At 36.9% G+C, this 22,672-nt stretch overlaps 1 protein-coding gene across 2 annotated transcripts in view; it reads right to left on the bottom strand.

The window, feature by feature from the left end:
- The window catches only part of LOC126714091 (nudix hydrolase 17, mitochondrial-like), a 46,498-nt gene extending 26,888 nt beyond the window's left edge, over nucleotides 1-19,610 (bottom strand). The window contains exons 1-5 of one of the 2 annotated variants that reach the window (XR_007651539.1): nucleotides 19,291-19,610; nucleotides 17,964-18,075; nucleotides 17,773-17,856; nucleotides 17,136-17,264; nucleotides 16,586-16,982 (exon numbers count right to left, since the gene is read on the bottom strand). Coding sequence is in view for 1 of the 2 variants with exons in the window: in XM_050414088.1 (XP_050270045.1) it covers nucleotides 16,851-16,982; nucleotides 17,136-17,264; nucleotides 17,773-17,856; nucleotides 17,964-18,075; nucleotides 19,291-19,388 (555 nt within the window). In the remaining variant the exon portion in view is untranslated. Of the gene's footprint in view, nucleotides 1-16,516; nucleotides 16,983-17,135; nucleotides 17,265-17,772; nucleotides 17,857-17,963; nucleotides 18,076-19,290 lie in introns of those variants that run through there. The other variant, XM_050414088.1, reaches the window with a different exon arrangement.
- Nucleotides 19,611-22,672: the final 3,062 nt, after the last annotated feature.

Below are 22,672 nucleotides of genomic sequence, written 5' to 3' on the forward strand. Positions count from 1 at the left end.
TCTTGATCCAATCCTGGTGAGTAAGTGGGATAGTGTTTCCTTTGCCAATCCACCATCTCCCTCCAATAAGTTTGGGGTTATCAAACTAGATGATACTTCTCCAAAACCAAGATTGATGAGGTTATGGTGAGCAATTCTAAATGGAGCCTTGGGGAAATATTTTTCCTTGAAGTTTCTTGCAAGTAAGGAATTTGGGTTGTGATTGATTTCCCAATACTGTTTTGCAAGCATTGCTTAGTTCATCAGGCTGAACTTCTTGAGTCCTAACCCTCCCCAAGACTTAGGCTGTGTTTGGCTCAATGTAAATTTTTTTTCAAGTGTAAAATATTTTCAGGTAAAAATATTTTTCAGAATGAAAAACATTTTTAGGTGTTTGGTTGCATTCCGAAAAATGCTTTGAAAAATATTTTTTGGTGTCTGATTGTATTCTTGAAAATGCTCTAGAAAACACATTTTTATTTCTCACATTTTCCCAAGATCCAAACAAATATTATTCTAGAAAATCTCAATATGTAAACACAAAAAGAAACAAAAAAATCAAAACAAAAAAAAAATGGCCTTTCCTTAGACGAAACACCAGTCGTGAGAGAGGTGAAGAGAGATGGCTTGAGAGAGAGAAATGGGTAACGGCGGTGGCAAGATAGTGAGAAACGGTATCGAGCCTGGGGCTTTGGGCGACGAGATCGGTGGTTCGATCTAGAGGCGGTAGCAATGACGAGGGTGGGTGGTGGGTTGTAGATCGATGACATGCAATTGAAGATTTGGCCTTGGTTGGTCAAAAGGAAAGAGAGAGAACGAGAGAGGAAGAGAAGAGGGACGGTGGACGCAAATTGCATGGAGAATGATGGACGGAGCTTGCACGACGACCAAAGCTTGCACAGCTGTCCGATTCCTCTAGTGCTCTCTCTCTCTCTCTCTCTCTCTCTCTAGGTTGTTTAGTTCTCAATAAGGCTAGAAATTCATTGAAGGTAAAATAACTATGGAGTTGGTTTTACAAAGTTAGGGACTCTATTTTATGATCAACTGAAATTTATTTTCGGTTTGACTGTATATTCATTTGTACACAAACACCCTCAAGAGTGTAAAATATTTTCCCAATTTCCTTTACAGCCAAAACAAACGCAGCCTTAGGATAACAAATTTTATCCCAATTGAGAAGATGAAGTTTCCTTTCCCTTGGTTCATGACCCCACCAAAAAGCTCTAACTGTAAAGTCCATCTTGTTACAGATGGTTTCTGGAACTTTGAAACACAAGAATGTGTACAATGGAAGGGTTTGAAGAATAGAAGAGATGAGAGTTGTTCTCCCAGCTTAGGATAGGAGCTTTGTTTTTCATCCTTGGAGATTGGAGTGAAGCTTCTCAACCAAAAACTGGTCTGTTTCCCCTCTATTTAAAGTTTAATCTAAGGTATTTACTGGGATTTTGAACCAAATTCACCTAAAGATGTCTGGCCAGGTTCTCTTGCTTATCCTTAGGCATGTTTGGAGAGCAAAAGAGATCAGATTTGGTTAAATTAATGTATTGACCAAAGAGAATACAATAGTAATCCAAAATTCCCTTCAAATTTGCTAAAGATTTATTGTCTTTTTTGAAGAAAAGTAATGAATCATCAACAAACAAGAGATGTGTAAAAGTACACCCATTCCTGCCAACCTTTACTCCATTGATCAACTTAGAATTTTTTGCCTTTTGTAAAGAGATGAATAAAATGTTGGCACATATGAGAAAAAGGCAAGGGGATAGGGGGTCACCTTGTCTTAGGCCCATAAAGGGCTTGAAGGCTTTTGATATACTTACATTAACTACTAGAGTATACTGGACTGAAGTCATACACTCCATTATCCATCTAATCCATTTTTGATCGAAATTCATGGCAATCAACACTGCTTTCAGAAATTTCCAACTCACCCTATCATAAGCTTTATTCATATCAATCTTTAGTGCTCCAAAGCTATTTTTCCTACCTTTTTTCTTCCTAAGGATATCAAGGTTCTCATGAGCAATAAGGATATTGTCAGAGATATTCCTACCTTTTATAAAGGCATTTTGATAAGGGGAGATGATGTTGCCCATATAAGGCTTTAGTCTATTGACATGGATTTTGGAGATGATTGTATAAATCACATTACAAAGACTAATAGGCCTGAAATGTGACACATCATCAAGAAAAGAATTTTTAGGGATTAGGGTGATGAAAGTATGGTTTAGGGGTTTGAAGAGAGAACCTAAATGGAAGACGGCTTGGATAGTGTTGATGACATCTGTTTTAACAATATCCCAATACTCTTGATAGAAGAATGCAGGTATGCCATCAGGACTAGGAGCTTTGTGAGGACCTAATTGGAAGACAATGTCCTCAATCTCAAGAGTTGTTATTGGCCTATCCAGATCTATGAATTGTTGGTGGGAAAGTTTAGGAATATTGATAGTTTGAAGTTCATTCAGGATATAATCAACACTATGAAGGTCTGTATCCTCATAGGATGCCATAAAGTGATTCACCAATCTGTTTTCAATTTCCTTTGGTTCCTCAATAAGGATACCTTCTTCATTCTTAATATGTAAAATCCAACTCCTAGCTCTTCTCTGTCTAACCACAATTTGAAAGTATGTAGTATTCCTATCCTCATATAAAATCTAATTACTCCTAGCCTTTTGGGCCCACATTATTCCTCCCTATACAGTAACACTTCCAACTCTTCTCTGATAATTTTTTCTCTCCTAACATCTTCTAGGGAAGTGATGGAATTCTGGATTTCCTGTAAGTCAGCCAATTTTCTTTTGATTTCACTATCTACCTTTCCAAAATCTGACTTGTTCCAATTGATGGCTTCTTTTCTGACATTTGATAATTTATTGTTCAATTGGGTAGCCCTTGAACCCTTTGTATGTAATCTCCATGCCTGATGGATCATATCCTTACAAGTAGGATGATTTAAGCACATTAACTCAAATCTAAAAGGCCTTTTGCTAAAGCGGTATTGGTGCTCAAAATTCAAAAGAATAGGCCCATGATCAGAGTCAATGATAGGCAGGTTTTTGAGAGTGTAGTGTGGGTAGGAATTAACCCATTTTACACTAGCAAAAGTCATATCCAGCCTCTCCATCACAAACCCATCTTCCTCTCTATTATTCATCCTAGTGAATTTCTATCCAGTAGCTACTAAGTCACAGAGTAGTAAGTCAGAGATGATTTGTTGAAAAAGGTCTGCTCCAACAATTGTACCTTGGTTAAAAAGACAATTTTTCCTCTTTTGAGAGGATTTGGTTGAAATCTCCAATACACAGCCAACTAGGATGGGCTATGTTTTTTATATTTCTAAGTTGTTGCCACACTTCTTCTCTCTTAGAATGCTCAGGGTGACCATATATGAAAGTAATGGAAAGAGGGTTGCCCTTGTTATCTAGGAGATCAGTATGCTAAGATTCTGGCTAGGTAACCATGCTAAAAGCAACCCTCCTCCCAAGCCTTCCCTAGGAACTTCCCATCCCTCAATAAACCCACATTTAATCCATACATTTTTTTCCCTTTCTCTTTAACTAAACGAGGCTCCATAAGAAACATTACATCAAGCTTAAACTCTAGGGCCTTTTTTTTGCATTTAAGAACTGCAGTAGGTTTGTCCAAACCTCTGCAGTTCCAACTATGAAAGACCGCCAAACTTGGGGGTGCTCTCAAAAAAGAGAGTGATTTTTAGGGCACCTCTATTTTTGGGTAAGTGGTGTGGATTCGCCACTTATTTTTTTATACAAAAAAAATAAGAAAAACTAAATATAACTATAAATGACTGAATTGTTTCCTTTCATTGATTTAAAAAAGAATACATTTGGTAAATTGAAAATTACATGGTTTTGGATCCTAGTTACAACCTACCAAATAATTACATGACTTTTGTCCTAGTTACAATCTACCAAAAATAAAACAAAGATAAGACCTAGGTCTACCTATCCAAAGACACTAAATTCAAAGGCTAGGTTACTGAATGGGAAGGTATTAGACACCCATTCCGCCCAGACAAAGTCTGGTCTTCTAGACTCTTATGACCAATGTACCCCTTTTATACATGCTATGAATGACATGTTGTACATATAAAATAAAATAAAATAACTAAATCACACAAGTTTATTTATGAATGTATTCTCTTCTTTGTTTAAAAAAAAAAAATTCAGATCTGTGTTGTGAGAAAAAAAATTTTGAATTTCGCTTAGAAAAATCAGATATGTTTTTGTTGTGTAAAAAAAAATGATTTTTGGAGAGAAAATTCAAATTTGTGCTTATTAAAGAAAACAAAATCTTTTGATTTGAAAAAAAAAAAATCAGATCTTTTTTTATATGTGCAAAAGATATGAAAAAGATTTATTGAGAAGAGGATTTCATTCATGAAATAAATTTATGCTATGTGTACTAAATAAATCAAACGCAACCATTCATGATCTTTTTCTTTATTTCAAAATCTGTTATGTTACAAAAATAAATAAATAAATAAATCAGATTTGTATCTAAGGAAGATACAAATCAATTTCTTTTCTTTTTTTTAAGTCAGATCTGCATCTAAGGAAGATGTAGATCCCTTTTTATTTTGAGAAAATTCATATCTACATCTAAGGAAGATGCAAATCCATTTTTATTTTGAGAAAATTCATATCTGCATCTAAGGAAGATGCAGATCCTTTTTTATTTTGAGAAAATTCATTTCTGCATCTAAGGAAGATGCAGATCCGTTTTTTATTTTGAGAAAAAGAATTGATAACATACAGATTTTTTAAACTAAGAAAGAGATCACAACAATAATAAAAGAATCAAGAACATGCTTTAACAATATAAATTAACAAATCATGTTATGGATATTTGAAAGAACTACACTAAAATAAATATATGAACATGCATCATCACAACAAGAGAAACATAAGAAAAGAAAAGGGGAATATGGAACACTCTTCTTCTTGAGAGGATATTTTAGGGTTCAAAGAAATTTATGCAATTATCTTTAAAACCTAAAAACTCTAGCTTGAAAGAATATCAGAGAGGGAGATGAGAATTTTGAGTGTGTGAGAAAGTGTCTCTCTAAGAGCATAAAAGATTGTCAAAGAGTCTGTTGAATTTTCAGATTCAGTCTCTACTTATAGAGGCTAGAATGCCTAAAAAATAAGCAACGATGAGTAGAATGCGAATCAGGACGATTCTTTCTACGAATAAGTCAAAAAGGATGTGCCTTATCTTCACGCAAAGAGAGTTGGGTCTTAGCCCTTAAGGGTGCCATTCGGCACTTTGAAAGTGTTGATTGGCACTCCAAAAGTGTCAAATGGTACTCTTGGGTGTTGATCGCACTTTCGTGTTCGGGTGCATTTTGGACTCATTTTCTAAGTTTCCTTGAGCCGGGCCTTGCACTTAGACGTGTTTTCAATCCGTATTCTAAGATTTTTATCTCTTTTCTGGATAATTCAGGTCTTTTCAGCAACAATTATCTTATAGATAAATACTCTAAAATAAATCTTGATAAAGTTTATATTATCCACAATTTTATTGTTATCCAATTATCTCATTTACTCCTGTGCAAGCAATCCTATTTTTTATACTAAATATCAACCAATCACAAAATTATTTAATTAATTTTAATTGTTTAACCAATCAGAATTAATTTAAATTAATTATGCGTGGTCAACACTACTTAGACATAATGCGTGCTGAGCGTGCAAATTTGATCATGTGATATCTTTCAATCAAATAGTCTGACTTGGAAACCGGACATACCGTCGCAACCGTTAGAATATCAAGATCATTTTCATGATATGCAATGAATGAATTAATGCATGTAATGCAATCATGATTTTCGGGGTACATGGATGGCCATTCCAGTCATCTTCCTTGATAAATCATGGGTGCAAAATCGAGTGTCTACACCAGCTTAAAATCTTCATGGTTCTTGGGGAAGCTAAATGGGACCAGCTTCCCATTGCCCAATTCTATTTTCAATTTCACAAACTCCATGGATTTTACCAAATTGAGAAATTGAAATTTCAAGTGTATCTACAATGACTTCAAATGTACCTTCTTTAGGACAGAAACCACAAAGGAGGCATTGCTGAATATTTCTTCCAAGTCTTCCAAACTCCACCCTGAACCTTTTTCTCGTGATTGTTGTTGTAGTAGAAGTTCTAGAAGCAGAAACCCAAATTTCTTCATTTTACAAGTCTAAGAAGAGGCATGGATTAGAACAAGTAGAAATTGGGAAAGGTAGGCAAGGCCCAAGTGATGATGGACCGATATTATTTAAACTTTCCAATCCAGTTTCCAAACTAATTGCTGGGCCTTGAATAGTTTCCTATGCTGGGTTTAGCATGTGGGAATGTCGGCCCATTTCCTTTACTGTGATCTCATCCCTTACCTGTGATCCTCTTAAATTTGGCCCATTGCTAGTGTTACCCAATTCAAACAAAAACCTGCCTCAATCCACTCTCTAAACTAGGGTTTCAATAAACTCATCAAGTGATTTAGGAATTTGGCCACTTCCCCATGCAAAACCTTGCAAAACCTCAGGTCTATCCACATTCAAATTATCCAAGTTGAACATCGTCACTGTCATAGAGTCACTTCAGTTTCAGAAAAATCCAATTGAGATTCTCACAGTTCTCCATTAGTGATAAATGGACCATCTCCCCCCACCCAAGTCCACCTAAGATCAGAAGATATTGGGGGAGGCTATAGAGGTCTCATTGAGAAGGAAGAATTAGCCTCCTCATTTGTAACTTTGTGTAGGCCTTAATTATGGTTAAGGTTGGTGGTATTATGGAGTGGATGGTTGAGTGATGGACGGTGAAGGTTACGGGTCAGGTTGTTGGTATCAATCACCTAATGGTCTGGGCTCGAGGTAGGTGAATTGAATGGTGTTGGTGGGATTGCATTGTTAATCAGGTTTAAGGAGTGGATTGCCAAATTTAGTATTGCATGTTCATTCTCAGTTTGGATGGTTGTATGGGGGGTGAATTAGGTGGAATATTTTCAATGTTGGAGGGGTGAGAAGTTCCGGGTTCAAGTAAATGTTGTTGGCTTGCTTCAGAGGCTTGATTTGGTGGTGATGGTTCATGATTTCCTTGGTTGGGTGAATGTGTGTTTGGGTGCATGTGATGTTGATGGTGTAAATTACCAAATCTAGTTTATGTCGTCCAACGCCTTCTTTTATTGTAAAAAGCTCTAAGGTCATTGACAAAATGTGGTTCTAAAACATCAAAACCAAATTGTACCTAGTGGATCCATTGAATGTGACATCTTTGTCTAAAAAGCTACCTCTCGATTTCATCCATGTCTTGAGTGCAGTGGCTTCTTGTGTGCCCAATCAAACCACATCTTGTACAAAGTTTGTGAACTCTTTCATATCTACACTGAACCCAGGTTCTTGTACCATCATCCATCCTTAACATAAAGCCTGAGAGAACAGGCATCCATGGATCCATGCGTACTCTAATCCTTATAAAATAGATATTCCGTGGCATTTCATCTTCCCAATCCACTTTTTCAAAAATTCCAATCAATTGACCCATTCTCTCTGCTAGTTCTAGGTAATGGTATTCCAAGGGAAGACCATGTAGTTGTACCCACAATGAGACATAATTCAGCTACAATCTATTCAAGACCAGATTTGGTCTCCATTTCTCTAGAGACATAGTTCAGCTGCAATCTATTCAAGACCAGATTTGGTCTCCATTTCTCTAGCACAAAGAAGGCTCCATCAATTGCCCATGGACCTTCATTACATGTATGGTTTAGATCTTCCATGAACTCAAAGTGGAGCAAATAAAAGTGTGAGTCTCTTCCTACAATTGTGACCGAGCCCCTGATCCTCCATGTAGCGTTGATGATGTGTTGTAAGTGGGGAACAGAGAACTTTCTGTAGTCTAGAATGAATCCTATTGCACAAAAGCTCCAGAACATCAATTTGACATAAAAGCATTAAGAACATCAAAACCCCAAAATTTGGTCTTAAGCCCTAATCTTAACAGTTTTTAATTTTTGAGTAACCCCCAATTTATGATGTTTCTACCCAATAAGTATTATTAAACCCTTATTATATGTCTCAAATACATATTATTTCATCTAATTTAGATAAATGCTTACAAGATTGGAAAATCATAATTTTCATAACAAACTTTATACCTAAAAACCATTTGTTTTTTAATACTTTCACTATAGTCAAACTCTAACCAAAATTTGAGTTCAAAATTTTAATCAAAACCCTTAATTACATTCTTAAACAATAAATTTAATAGATTGATATCCGTAATACAAAATCCCCAATTTAAGAATAAACCTCTTATCCCAATATACAATATCTCTGATAATTTGTTAACCAGCCATTGTTTTGATCAATTGATGGTTTAAATCTTCAATTTCGGTTTCCAAAGGTTTGGCTTACCTCCAATACTTTTTTTAACTGAAATCTCCTTTTACTTTAATGAGAAACTGCCACATCATCCACTAACTAAATAAAAGATGGAGATTAAAACCCACTAACACTTGTCATTGTATATTTAAAACAAAATGACATGTCCAGTTAAAAAAGTATTGGAGGTAAGCCAAACTCAGTCCCCAATATCATGATTTTATTGATGAATTGAAATAAATAATAAGTGTAGCATATAAATCCCTAAGTCATACTCAAAACCTAAGGATTTCACAAATTCCAACCAAAGTAATTGGGTTTAAGCAAAATTGACCACAAATCTTGACCTAGCTAATAGGATTGATTAATTTTTAAAGAGTATTTGATGAAATGAATATCCAAACGATCCAAAATGGATAAAGAAAAAAAAAGAATCTTTTCAAATTTTTCGATGAGGGTTGGGTCGAAGGTCACTACAAAATACGAGTACTATAGTAGCATTTGAAAAACATTGCTATAGATTCTGAAAAAGCCACTATAGGTCCATCTGAGCTATAGTAGCACTATCAAACATTGATGTAGAACCGTGGTTATAGGTCCATCTAGGTCAATAGCGGCCTTTTAGAAAGCACCGCTATAAACCTAGACCAATAGCAGCCTTTTTAAAATGCTGCTATAGGCCAATTTTTTTTTTAATTAGCTATAGCGGTGTTTTAAAACGCCACTATAAGGTATGGACCTATCGCAGGGTTTTTAAAACGTTGCTATAGGCCTTTTTTTAATTGGCTATAATAGCATTTTAAAATGCCGTTATAGGTCCATAAAAACGCCGCTATATATATAATATTTTTTTTCCTGGACAAAACTAGTTTCTGGTCATTCCACGAACATATAACCTCTTTTATAACTCCACAAACATATCACCCTGTCCATAAAAATGTTGCTATATATATATATATATATATTGTCCTAGGCATTCCACAAACATATCAACCTGTTTAAAACTTCACAAAATGCTAAACTAACTACAGTGCTTGTGCTTTCGAAACTACCAAATGTCAATACAATAACAAGCTATAATATATAGATTAAAATGCAAAATTAAAGAAGATGGTCCAAATTTCGTAGACATTACATATAAACAGCTAAGCACCCTACTTTATACATTGAATACAACTAAATAACCATGATGTATACTTGGATCTGCAGGAGAATACTCATCAACCCATATCCTCCTCATCATCATCATTCTCGACCTGAATATAATAGAGGCAAAATCATAACAAAATTTACCAACAACGTTACTAATAACTAATGCATCTGTTAGTGTATAGCTTAGACTAGTTTAGCCCATTGGGCTTAGCCCAGTATACTGTACTTGTAGTTTACTCCTTTTACTTGTATTGCACACATACCTAGCCTATATAAGGCTCTCTATTGTATATTATTTCACACACATTAATATACAGACTATTCAGTCTTTCTCACACTTTATATTCTTAACATGGTATCAGAGCCAATCCTCTGACTTTCTGGTTCCTGTGGACATCTCCGGCGTTCTTCCGCTGCCCTCGCCTTCATCCAGTAGCCACTGTCAGAAGCGAGTCACCGCCGTCACGCCCACAGTCCCAGCAAATCTCGGATTTCAATGTTCTGCTCATCCAACTGTCAAAACAAAGGCATTGCGTGACAGAACACACAATCCCGAGCAAAACCCAACCAAGAACGGCCAGAAAACACTTCACACGCGCCCCCACGCGCCGTCAGTCTCACTCACGCGCCCCACGCGCCAGACGGACTTCATCACACGCGCCCTCACGCGCTTACACGCGCCCCACGCGCCAGCTCTGTTTCGCGATCTGCCACGTCAGCCCTAGTGTGACGTCACCCTGCCACGTCAGCACACGTCAGCCGTTGACTGGACCAGACTTGACCATTGACTTTGACTGTGACCGTTGACCTTGACCGTTGACCGTTGACTTTGACCGTTGACCAAGTCAAAATTTTTCAACAGGACCTGTCTTGCTCAGTTTTTCGCGTAGATTCTGATTTTGGGCTCCTTTTCTGCATTTGAGGTATCTAAATATCACTTTTTGGTCATTTTCTTCATTATGGCTCAACAAAGTGAACGAGATATCATACGTCCTATCACCATCATGTTGGATGGTCCTACTAGCTATCATGCATGGTCTCAGAATATGACCGTCTTTCTCAAGGGTCGTAAACTGTGGAGATATGTGACTGGTTCAATTCCTAAGCCAGTACCAAACCCTAAGTCCAAAGCCACAGCTGCTGAAGAGTCTTCCAAGACTGCTGTTACAACAGATGATTATGAAGAACGTCTAGAAGAATGGGAGAGTATTCAGAGTAAGATCTTATCTTGGTTTATCAATACCTCTATTCCCTCTATTCATAATCTTCTTCCTCGTCTTGAAACTGCTGAGGCTGCTTGGAAATTTTTGGCCGATCGTTATAACTGCACTAATGATTCAAGCTTGGAGTTTCACATTGAATCCAAGCTTTATCAAATGCGCCAAGAGACAGGTCAGTCTATTTCTGATTTTTATTCTCAGACTTCTACTATGTGGGAACAACTCTCTGCTGCAGATCCTCCACTGGTGTGTTCTAAGGACATTGAGCTCTTTGTCAAATATCAGGATCGCCGTAGATTTATGCACTTCATGATGGGTTTACGTGAGGATTTTGAGCCTACTAGGGCTTCTCTACTTAGCCGTTCTCCTACTCCTTCTCTTGATGCTGCAGTAAAGGAGCTCATTTCTGAGGAGAATCGTCGGCCCACTTATCACATGACATCATCTGATCATGTCTTGGCTACACCCTCACCACAGCCTCCCATTGTTGCATTCACTGCTCCTCCGCGAATAAACTCCGGGCGTCCCACCTCTCAGTCTTCCAAAGGTGCTCACTGCAAGTTTTGCCGTGCCAAAGGCCATGACATCTCTGTTTGTCGTAAGCTACAGAAATTTGTGCAAGAGCAGAATAAAACTTCTCTTCCTCAGGCAGCTGCTGTATGTCCTTCAGATCCATCGGTTCCTACAGGTCCATCTTTGGCTTCCTCACTTACTACGGCTGATATTGAGGCAGTTGTTCAACAGGTTTTATCCCTCACTTCCACTGCCCTTTCTGTCACCTCAGGTAAACAACCTTGGTTTTTTGATACTGCATGTTGTAACCATATGACTCCTGATGAATCCCAATTTTCTGATAAGGCACCCTTAGAACATCCAATCACCATTTACACTGCTGATGGAACTCCTATGCCTGTTAGTCATAAAGGAACAATCTCTTCTTCTTGTTTATCCCTTAGTGACACTTTTCATATTCCAAAGTTATCCCTCAATTTGCTTTCTGTTGGTCAACTTTGCGAATTAGGCGTAGATCTTCTATTTACTAATCATGGTGTGGATGTGCAGGATCCCCGGACGGGTCAAGTGCTTGGGACAGGCCGTAAGGTTGGTCGCATGTTTGAGGTTCATGACTTGAAGATTCCTTCACAAGTTGTTTCTGCAGCTGCTACAACTGCCACCTCCTCACCTGATCTATGGCATGCTCGTCTTGGTCATCCATCCTTATCTCGTCTTCAATTGTTAGCTTCTCAAGGTCATTTAGGTTCAGTTCAGTTTTCAAAATTTGATTGTACTTCCTGTCATTTTGGCAAACAAACAAAATTGCCATTTAATAAAAGTGACTCATTTTCTTCTGCTCCTTTTGATCTTATACATTCTGATATTTGGGGTCCTGCACCTGTTCCCACTGAGGGGGGATCTAAATATTTTGTCATATTTGTGGATGATTTTTCTCGGTATACTTGGATTTATCTGCTTCACCATAGGTCTGAACTTGTGTCTATTTACCAAACATTTCATAAAATGATTGAAACACAGTTCAATTGCACCGTTAAAGTCTTTCGATCAGATAATGCTCAAGAATATAATGATAAATCTTTCCTATCCTTTTTAGACAGACATGGTACTCTTCCTCAGCGGTCTTGTCCTTACACCTCTCAACAAAATGGTCGTGCAGAACGAAAACATCGTCACATTCTTGATGTTGTCCGCACCCTTCTCATTTCTGCCTCTCTTCCTGAGCGATTTTGGGGTGAGGCCGCACTCACTGCTGTGCACACTATTAATCGTATTCCTTCACCAACTACACACAACAAATCACCATTTGAGCTTCTCTATGGTCAAACTCCTGACTACTCCTCTCTTCGGGTTTTTGGTTGTGCTTGCTTTGTCTCTCTTCCTCCTCATGAACGAACAAAGCTCCAACCTCGTACTCGTCTCTGTTGTTTCCTTGGTTATGGTGTGTCTCAAAAAGGGTTTCGCTGCTATGATCCCATTTCTCATCGCCTTCGTGTCTCCCGTCATGTTGAGTTTTGGGAACATCGTCCTTTCACGAGTCTTCAGCAGTTTCCTACATCTTCTTCCTCAGAGTCTCCCATTTTTACTGATCTTTTTCTCCCTCTCTATCCTGAACTTGTGGAGGATTCTTCAGCATCGACTGCCTCTCCAGACGACTCATCTCCGGTTCTGTCTCCGGCATATGACCCGCCTGTCTTGGATCTTGTGGCACCACCCTCTCCTGAGTCTCCTATTGGTCCTGAACTTCGTCGTTCCACTCGGGTAAGCATTCCTCCCCCTTATCTCACTGATTATCATTGCTCTTTTGCTCTTGCCACTCTCTATGAACCTCACACCTATCGTGAGGCTCATACTGACCCTCTTTGGCAGCAAGCTATGAATGAAGAACTAGATGCCCTTCATAAGAATCATACGTGGGATATGGTTGATTTGCCTCCTGGTCAGTCTGTAGTAGGTTGTAGGTGGGTTTACAAGATCAAGACCAAGGCTGATGGATCTGTTGAACGATACAAGGCTCGCCTAGTTGCCAAGGGCTTTACTCAGGAGTATGGTATTGATTATGAGGAAACATTTGCTCCTGTTGCTCGTCTTACATCTGTTAGATGTCTCATTGCTGTGGCTGCTGTTCGCCATTGGCCTCTTTATCAAATGGATGTGAAGAATGCTTTCCTCAATGGCGACCTCCATGAAGAAGTGTACATGCAACCACCCCCTGGCTATCCACACTCAGGCAATCAAGTTTGCCGCCTTCGCCGTGCTCTTTATGGCCTCAAGCAGGCTCCTCGAGCTTGGTTTGAAAAGTTTAGCTCAGTTGTTGCTCAGCAGGGTTTCACTTCGAGTCCTCATGACACTGCTCTCTTTGTTCGGAGATCCTCTGCTGGTATCACTCTTATTCTTCTTTATGTTGATGATATGATTATTACTGGAGATGATTCTGCAGGTATCCGCTCTCTTCAGAGCTTCCTTAGTCAGCATTTTGAGATGAAAGATTTGGGCACTCTCAGCTATTTTCTTGGACTTGAGGTTACCTCATCCTCTGATGGATACTATCTTTCCCAGGCTAAATATGCTTCTGATCTTCTCTCCAAAGCCGGTGTCACTGATAACAAGACTGTTTCCACTCCTTTGGAATACAATGCAAAGCTCACACCCTTGGACGGTGAACCTATATCCGATGCTACTCGCTATCGTCAGTTGGTTGGCAGTTTGATCTATCTCACTGTTACTCGTCCGGATATTTCACATGCCGTGGGTATGGTTAGTAAGTTCATGGATGCACCTCGTTCTGTTCACTATGCTGCTGTTCTTCGGATTCTCCGATATGTCAAAGGCACACTTTATCATGGTTTGCATTACTCCTCTCGATCTTCTCTCGAGCTTCATGCTTATTCAGATGCTGACTGGGCAGGTGATCCGACTGATCGATGCTCTATCACAGGTTTCTGTTTCCTGTTAGGTACTTCTCTGGTCTCGTGGCGCAGCAAGAAACAGGATGTGGTTTCCCGTTCTAGTACTGAGGCTGAGTATCGTGCCCTTGCCGACACCACTTGTGAGCTTGTTTGGCTTCGCTGGCTCTTGGCTGACATGGATGCTCCACAGCCCACTGTCACTCCTCTTTATTGTGACAATCGTAGTGCTATCTACATTGCTCATAATGATGTCTTCCATGAACGCACTAAGCATATTGAGATCGACTGCCACATCACTCGCCAGCATCTTAAGAAAGGAAATCTCCAGTTATTCTCCATCTCCTCTGCTGACCAGCCTGCTGATATCTTTACCAAGACTCACCCGCCTGGTCGTCTTCGAGATCTTATATCCAAACTCCAGTTGGCTTCCTCCTTGCCACCTCGAGTTTGAGGGGGGATGTTAGTGTATAGCTTAGACTAGTTTAGCCCATTGGGCTTAGCCCAGTATACTGTACTTGTAGTTTACTCCTTTTACTTGTACTGCACACATACCTAGCCTATATAAGGCTCTCTATTGTATATTATTTCACACACATTAATATACAGACTATTCAGTCTTTCTCACACTTTATATTCTTAACAGCATCAAACTACATTAATGTATTAAATATTTTACCTAAGTCTGCATTGAAGTACGCACTGCTTGGCTAAATTCGACCATCATTTTTTTAAATTGGGCGTCACATTCCATCCTTTGATTTCTCTCTTCAGCTAGTAACTAGGTCAGTGTTTCTACCCGAGTCTCCAATTCCATAACCCTCTGATCACTGGCATGGGACAGTGGTGGAGTCATAGTGTACTGCTAAACATCTCTCGTCTTTCTACTAGAGGAGGTCGGTCCAAAACTCACCCCACATACACATCCTTGGTGCTCTGGGCCCATCACTTGAGCAAATGCATCATTTGGTACCAAAAGGACTCCTCCACCACTGCTCTCTCCAGTTAATTGGGTTTCAAGAACATTGAGCACTTCTTGCATCCTCGCTTTTTTCACAATTGTACCAAATAACATATTAGCTTCTACATATAATGCAAAGAGTTCGGTGTATTTACAATCAACAACTAACTAGTTATTTGTGAATATAAGTAAGGCAAGAAGGATGAACGTAGATAATACTTACAATGTTTTCAATGGCTTGTTCAGTTACAGGACTCCCATCTTTATGTCTATATGATTTCTAATAGACCACAGTACACTCTACTAGCACTGCTATAGACCCAATGTTTAAAAACGCTGCTATAGACTCTTCAAAACGCAACTATAGAATACATATAGTAGCATTTTTTGAAAACACCGCTATAGTGAACTTATAGCAGTGTTTTTTTAAAATACCTCTAAATAAAACGCTGTTATAGCCAGCGTTTTTTTTGTAGTGGGTAAAGAAGATTAATCGTCAACCAATCCTTCTAATTTCTTGATTTGGTCTAAAAATATCTTTCTTTATACTGTTTTGGTTGTTCAAGAAACTTTTCCAACTACAATAGTAGTCGTTTTTCAATGGTGTTCTTGAGGAGGAGGAAGAGGGGCTATTGGGTTTTCAACTAATATTAGATTTTACGAATATTACAAAGTTGGTCAAAGTTAGGCGATCCTAGAGTTGGGCCAAAAGGACACAAATTAGCAACTCTTCCATCTGATTGGGGGATATTATTTTCATTACTTCAGAATTAGGGCCCCGTATTAATTTAATAAAATAAATTATTTTGGGTTGTCTAGGTTATATGGAATAGAAGTATAGAACTTGACAATTTTCGAAAGGTCAAACGGGTTTATGATAATTGGTTGCCCATTCTTTGTCTAATGCTTCATGTTGGCCCCATAAGTGGGGCTAGGCTAACACAACACTTAACATTAATAATATTATGTTATGCTTTGCTCATTTGAATTGCCAAATGAAATCAGGAAGTGGGGTTGGTCTTGATGGCGATGCGGGCAACACATCATTGTAATGAAACTATCAAAAAGCCATGTCGAATTTGCATAACATGGATGAAGAAAGTTGGGTATATCTAGCCAAATGTCCTTGGAAAGATACACATGAGACATTAAAACGCAAGAGCGGTAATGGCAATCAAAAGATGGAAGCTTGAACCAGAACTTTAACCCCATCCCATCCCATTACATTTCTTGTTATGTTCCTGGCAATCAAAAAGCATATAAAAATGTTGAAGAGAGATTCGTATCAAATTAGACTAACTCCCATGCTGAAGTTGACAAAAAAGAGTCACCACTGAAGTCATTTTACAATCACCATGTTCACATAATGAGATGCACCAAAAGATGAATTCTGAAACAAGAACTTTCTTATTATTAGAAACCATGTACAAATTTCGTGAACAAGTTTCTAAACCTCAGCTAGCTACATTCGTAGCTTTAGCACAGCTTACCTCCGGATTCTTTTTCTCTTTTTTTTTATTTTTTTTTTTTCCTTTTTTTCTTGGAGGAGAATTCCAAGAAAGCTAAACAAGAAACAGAATAGCCAACTTTCTGCTATCCCTTTTTCTAAGTCACTCTTTCTTGCTTTTTGGATCCTATTTTTCCTTAGTTCATCTGGTATTACAGCAAGATTGATGTGTACTTCAACAATTTCCTATTTACAAATCAGATTTGTCGTCCTAGCTTATTGCACATGTAGGCCTCGCTTGTTCCTCAGCAGATTGTTGAGAAGTCAGCCGACTTACAAATCTATCTAAGGCTTCCTTCATCCACAAATGCTGACAAACTTCTCTAGCTTCTTGCACGCTCATCTATACCATATAACCAACATATATAACAAATAAACATCAGCAGTTTTACTCACAAAAAAAGAAGAACAACAGCAATTCTTTGAAGAAAAACATTCTAATATTGCAAAATTTAGGCAAAACACTCGCATAGGAAAGCACTAAATTTGTGCCTACCCATATTCTTTTTCGGGCATTCTTCTCAGGCCAGAAATCTAACTGCTCTTGAACAAGCAAAGGGAACATGAATCCTTCATAATATGTATCATGGCTTTTGCTCTTGAAACTCCATTGACCCAGTTCAGACTGCAAGAAGAAATCTCATATGTCAAAAACATTACAAAACTAAATAGTCAAGAATACCTATCAAAAAAAAAATTAGTCAAGAATAAATTAGAAGTCAAATGAGTTTTCACCCGCTAATATTTTCGGTAGGGGAAAAAGACAAATTCACTGAGTTATATTTCAGACGAAAAACGCAATAATAATAATACAAGTACTAATTTGAATGACCGCCTAGGTAACACAGCATAAAAAGTAATTTATTAATCTCTTCAAGTTAAAAATCAAGTGAGAAATAAATTCCCTACTGTTAAAAAATTCTTCCTATGTAAGGTGGAAGATGTAAATTAGTGCACCATCAATGTCATATGAAACCACCATTGATATTACTTTTATTATATACCAATCAAAATTTACCACTTCAATAATTGTGAAATTTGCTATATCTTTAAATTTTGAGTTATAAAATAAGTGCGTACAATATTGATGATGTTCAGTTGAGCAAAACTGGGAACTCCAGAGACCCACTAACCTCGATAATGCCTCGAACCCCTGCTTCCTCTAGGGTCTCCCGTGAAGCCGCCTCTATTTTGGATTCATCTGTTTCCCAACCTCCCTGGGAATTACATACATGTTAGTTTGAAAGTAATTTTATTTAAAATTAGTTAAGACAACAAGCACATCATAATAACATTCACTAAATAGTTACAACAATATGAGTACCTTTGGGAACAACATCCCTTTGCCTTTTTGAGAACTGATGACAAGAACTTCTAAATCTCCTGCATCTTCAATGGAAGTCTGGTTTGTAATCCTGTATCTGTATGGTATGCATCTATACAACACAAAAGAGTATGGTACATTTTAGCTACTAAGAACATACATTCGTTGACTCATGAACAAAGCTTCAATATTTACTAGATAGGATTCACTTCATAATTAATTCCTCTTTTAACATTTAAATCATTGAAAATAGGAGTATAATTTTGTAGAGTAAAATTTTAATTCTTTGACGCTACCAAGATATTCAAGAACCTTTTTGTTTCACTTAAAACAAAATATAAGGCCCATCATTTATAATTATGGATTTATTTCAGAATGCATAATCTTACGAGACAGTTTTATAGAACACCTCTTTCACATTACATGAGTTCGATTAGCCTGAACTCTATCAAATATGAAACCAAAGTCCCACAATACAGTTTCATGAGATTCTTTGTTTTTATTTAATGTCAATTATAAAATTGAGTCTTGACCTCATGGATCGGAAGTTACAAATTTAAGTCATAAATTTAAATTCAAAAACTATAAATTAATAAGCATGTACTTTTTAATATGAATTCTGGTGTGGGTTAAAAAAGAATAAAGAAATAAAATTTTAGGGAAGGAAAAAGAAGTTTCCACATGGCTAAAGGTCAATAGATTAATAAGTATTATTCTTCATTTTCTGACGGTGATAAGAGTAGAGTAGAAAAACAGAAGCAAAGATGGGTAAAATGCCGGCTAGTGGCCCCCAACAAAAAGTAAACCTTTCCCATCACGCCCTCCAATCGGTGTTCTTTGACCGTTTTAGATATGAAAAATGTCAAATTTTGCACAAACTTAAAAAGGCCTCCACTGAAAATGTCAATAAAAAATAAAAAAAAGCTTTCGTTACCCAGAATTTGAAGGGGATAGTACTTTTTCGAAAGAAAAATACTCTTATTAACGATACACTAATAATTGATTGTGAATTTTCTTGAAATTTATATACAACATAATTTTTTGAAAAAAAACCCAATTAACAAAAATTAAGTGACCTTCAACTTGTATTTAATCAAGAGACACAAAACAAGATTTAAAGAGGAAAAGCATCAAAAGGATACCAAAATGTTTAGGTAATTATATCAATGGGGTAACTTTTTTTTGAGGAGGAGGAGGTATTTCTCCATTTCATGATGAAACATTATGAACCAAATGAAGAAACTAGAAAAAGAACCAAAATTTATGAAAACCAATTCCATTATTATATAATTTGAGAGAGAGAGAGAGAGGGAGAAAGAGAACCAACCCTACGACTTGGCGACGACCCTTGTTGTATCGTTGCAAATGCCTTCCAGTGCGAGACACCAAAGCAACAATGTTTTCTTGAGACATCAAAGTGACCATATTGTATTGGTTTTGGGAAGAATTCTTGAAAACGAAAACAAAAAATTTGCTTCCAAGATAATCTTCTCAATACAAGAAAATAGACCAAAACTAAGCTGCAGCACTAGCTGCTAGCTCTCGATCTTATTATAGATAATGAAGGAAAAGAAGAGAGAAAGTTGTGAAGATCCTGTAATGAAATGAAATGTTTCTGTTTCTTCTGTTATTAGTGGATATGAGGAGACAAAAGGGACAGCCGAACCACCCCCTTTAATAATGGCAAGTGTGTGAAAGAGAGAGAGAGAGAAGAAACAAGAAGAGAAAGAGAACGTCCTTGTTTGGCTGGACCACAAATAATATAATTTATTTATTTATTTTGGGTTTTGTGGGAAATGCCGTTTGCATTGATCCAGGCTGCGTATTGCTGATGTGTAATGCTCCTTTTTTTTATGTGGTTGTCAATATCCAACTGCTGGGACCGGTGGTCGTATTAGGCTAGTTTTAGATTTTAATTTTAGTTCTAATTAAAACACATACTTTTTTTGTTTTTACATAACTTGCTGTTACCATCTTTAACCCTAAAAATGAATCTTTCCCATTTCACTTCCATTCACGCACAAAATTTTACTGTTGTTGTAGTTCAAACTTTATATTTAGTTTTCTATTCTTAGTAAGTATTATTCTATTTTTATTATTTTTTCTCTCCGAAAAATAAATAATGAAGTTCCTTTTTATCTTTTCCACTATTTTCCCATTTTCGAAACATCTTCTCTTTCACATAAATAATTCATATTTTACACACAAATTAGCAATTCACCACCAAAAATTCTTTTCATTCAAAAAACTTGCCCTATGTGCTCAATTTTTTTCTGTTTTGAGGTATAATCTAAGGGTCTCATCTGGTGCAAGTGAGACCTAGCAGTGCCACTCAGGTCTAGTAAAAATGGCTACGATGAGTAACCTTTTGTAGTAGTATCATGAGAAATAAAAGAATATTGGGCTATTTAAGTAGTCTTTGCTTTTTTCATCATCGATCCTTAGAATGGAAAATTCTAGTGACACAATTTTGTGTACAACTTTATGTATAACTTTGTGCACAACTCGCCCATGTGGCGAGTTGTGGTTGGTGGAAGGGTAACCCACCATCACCCCTCCACTAACCACAACTTGCCACGTAGGCGAGTTGTGCACAACAAAGTTGTGGCACCAAAACCACTCCCTTAGAATATGACCATAGACCCACCTTCTTGTGCTCCTGATTAAGGCATGGGACTAGGAAGGCCGGCCTAAGCCATCTAGGCATAAGATAAGACCCTAGATGAGACATTCACAACAGCCTGACCACATAAATGGCTCAGGGCATCTACTTCTTATGATTAGGCATGGCTTGTTAAGAAAATGACATGAAAAAGGTGGTTTGAACTTTGAAGGGATTATGGAAACAAAGTATATGTCATATGTGCACAAGGAAAGCTATCGGTGGATATGGGACTTAACAGTAATCTATACCTTGATAGGAATCCTTGGCATTAGCATCAACTAAGCCAATGAAAGTATGATCTATGGGTCTGTTTGGATAGAACTTATTTTGCTGAAACTGAAAACTAAAAACTGAAAACACTGTAACAAAATAATTTTTAAATGTATGAATAGTGCCATGGGACCTATTTTTAATGAAAAAAATTGCTGAAAAGTGAAGTTTGTGGGTCCGTGATCAGTAAATGGGACCCACTGCTATGCACTCCACCGCTTATTTTGTTGTGAACAGTACATGAGTTGATGAAAAGTGTACAATGAACAGGTTGAAAAGTCAAAAACAACGGCAGGCAAAAAAAAAAAAAAAAAGGAACACAAAAACGCAAACGCAGAATAAGCAGGAATAAGTTAAATCCAAACTCTCACTATATGTCATATGAGTAAGATGGCAATGAGGTAACGGGTCAGATTATAGGTGCCTTGTCCCTACCTTATCTCCTTTATGGGATTAGAAAAAGGCATGTCTAGTTTGGGACAAATTGGAAATGTTTTACTAATACTAATGAGATATATAGCTCCAACGGTGATAAGATTATAATGAAACAAAAATGGAAAGGTTGATTGTGAGAGTACGATGAGAGAAGGAAAAACAATTTCTTTCAAGATTATAATTAATTATGTAAAAAAAAATTAATATAACTAGCTAGAATATGTATTATATGCATAAATAATTTATATATATGTTAAATAAAATATTAATATATTATATATACATCAGGCCAAGGTGGGCAATATTTGTCTTTGCCATGTCACCCTTTTAAGGACAAAAATGTATTTTACCTAATAATTATTATCTCAGTTAAATCTCCTTAAAAAGATTTATCAAAAAATTTAATATACTACTTATTTCATTTGTGAACAAAGATTCTAGCTAATACAATTTGACATTTGTATTTTCTTCTTTTTTTTTAAACGTTATCAAAGTCAAAACGTACGGAATACCAATTCATTGTTTAAAAAGATCTTAATACTTTATTTTTCAGTTTACATTTCATTTTCTTAATTAAGTGCCTGAACTTGAAAGACATGCCCTGAACTTAAAGGTTATTAAGTTCAATCCATCAAAATATCCAAACTTAACTGTAGTTTTTGCATAATTAGTTAATTACTCTCCGTCACTTGAGCCGGGAGAGAGAGTTGACAATGTACCTCCTAATCCTATATATATTTAGACCAAAAACAGCAAATTCTTGTCTAAAACACAAAGTAGACTGCCAGTTTCTCAATGCCAAGCACTCGCATAAACATGAATTGTCAATGAATTAGTAAAAACCTTTTCCCATATTTAGACCATAGATAGCAACTTGGCCCAAATTCAAAGTTCTGGTGGTTTCTTTCTTTTTATCAAGTACTCACATGAAAATGAATTGTCAATGGAAATATGATTATTTTCGAAACTTTCGTGTGATAATCATATTCCTTTCGGTGTATAGCGATCTGCCGCTTTTTTCGGTGAGTGAATGCGGCTATGCATGTTCTTTTTGAGATTCTAATGATTTTGACACCTTTATTATATACGAAAATTTGTGGAGTACGGTATCAAAAAAAGGTATGAGAATCAAATAGCTATAGATTAGTTTTAAGCAATGGGATTTTTCGAATGGGACAAACTACGTATTCTGCTGATACTAACATAACTCATCCCCAAAAAAAAAAAAAAAAAGTCTATCTCAATGACAAACTAATATTATTCACCAGATCCCATTATATATATATATATATATATATATATATATATAAAGCAAGAAATGAGAAAAATAAAATAAAAA

The sequence above is a fragment of the Quercus robur genome, chromosome 2 (assembly GCF_932294415.1).
Source record: "Quercus robur chromosome 2, dhQueRobu3.1, whole genome shotgun sequence".
Lineage (NCBI taxonomy): Eukaryota > Viridiplantae > Streptophyta > Magnoliopsida > Fagales > Fagaceae > Quercus > Quercus robur.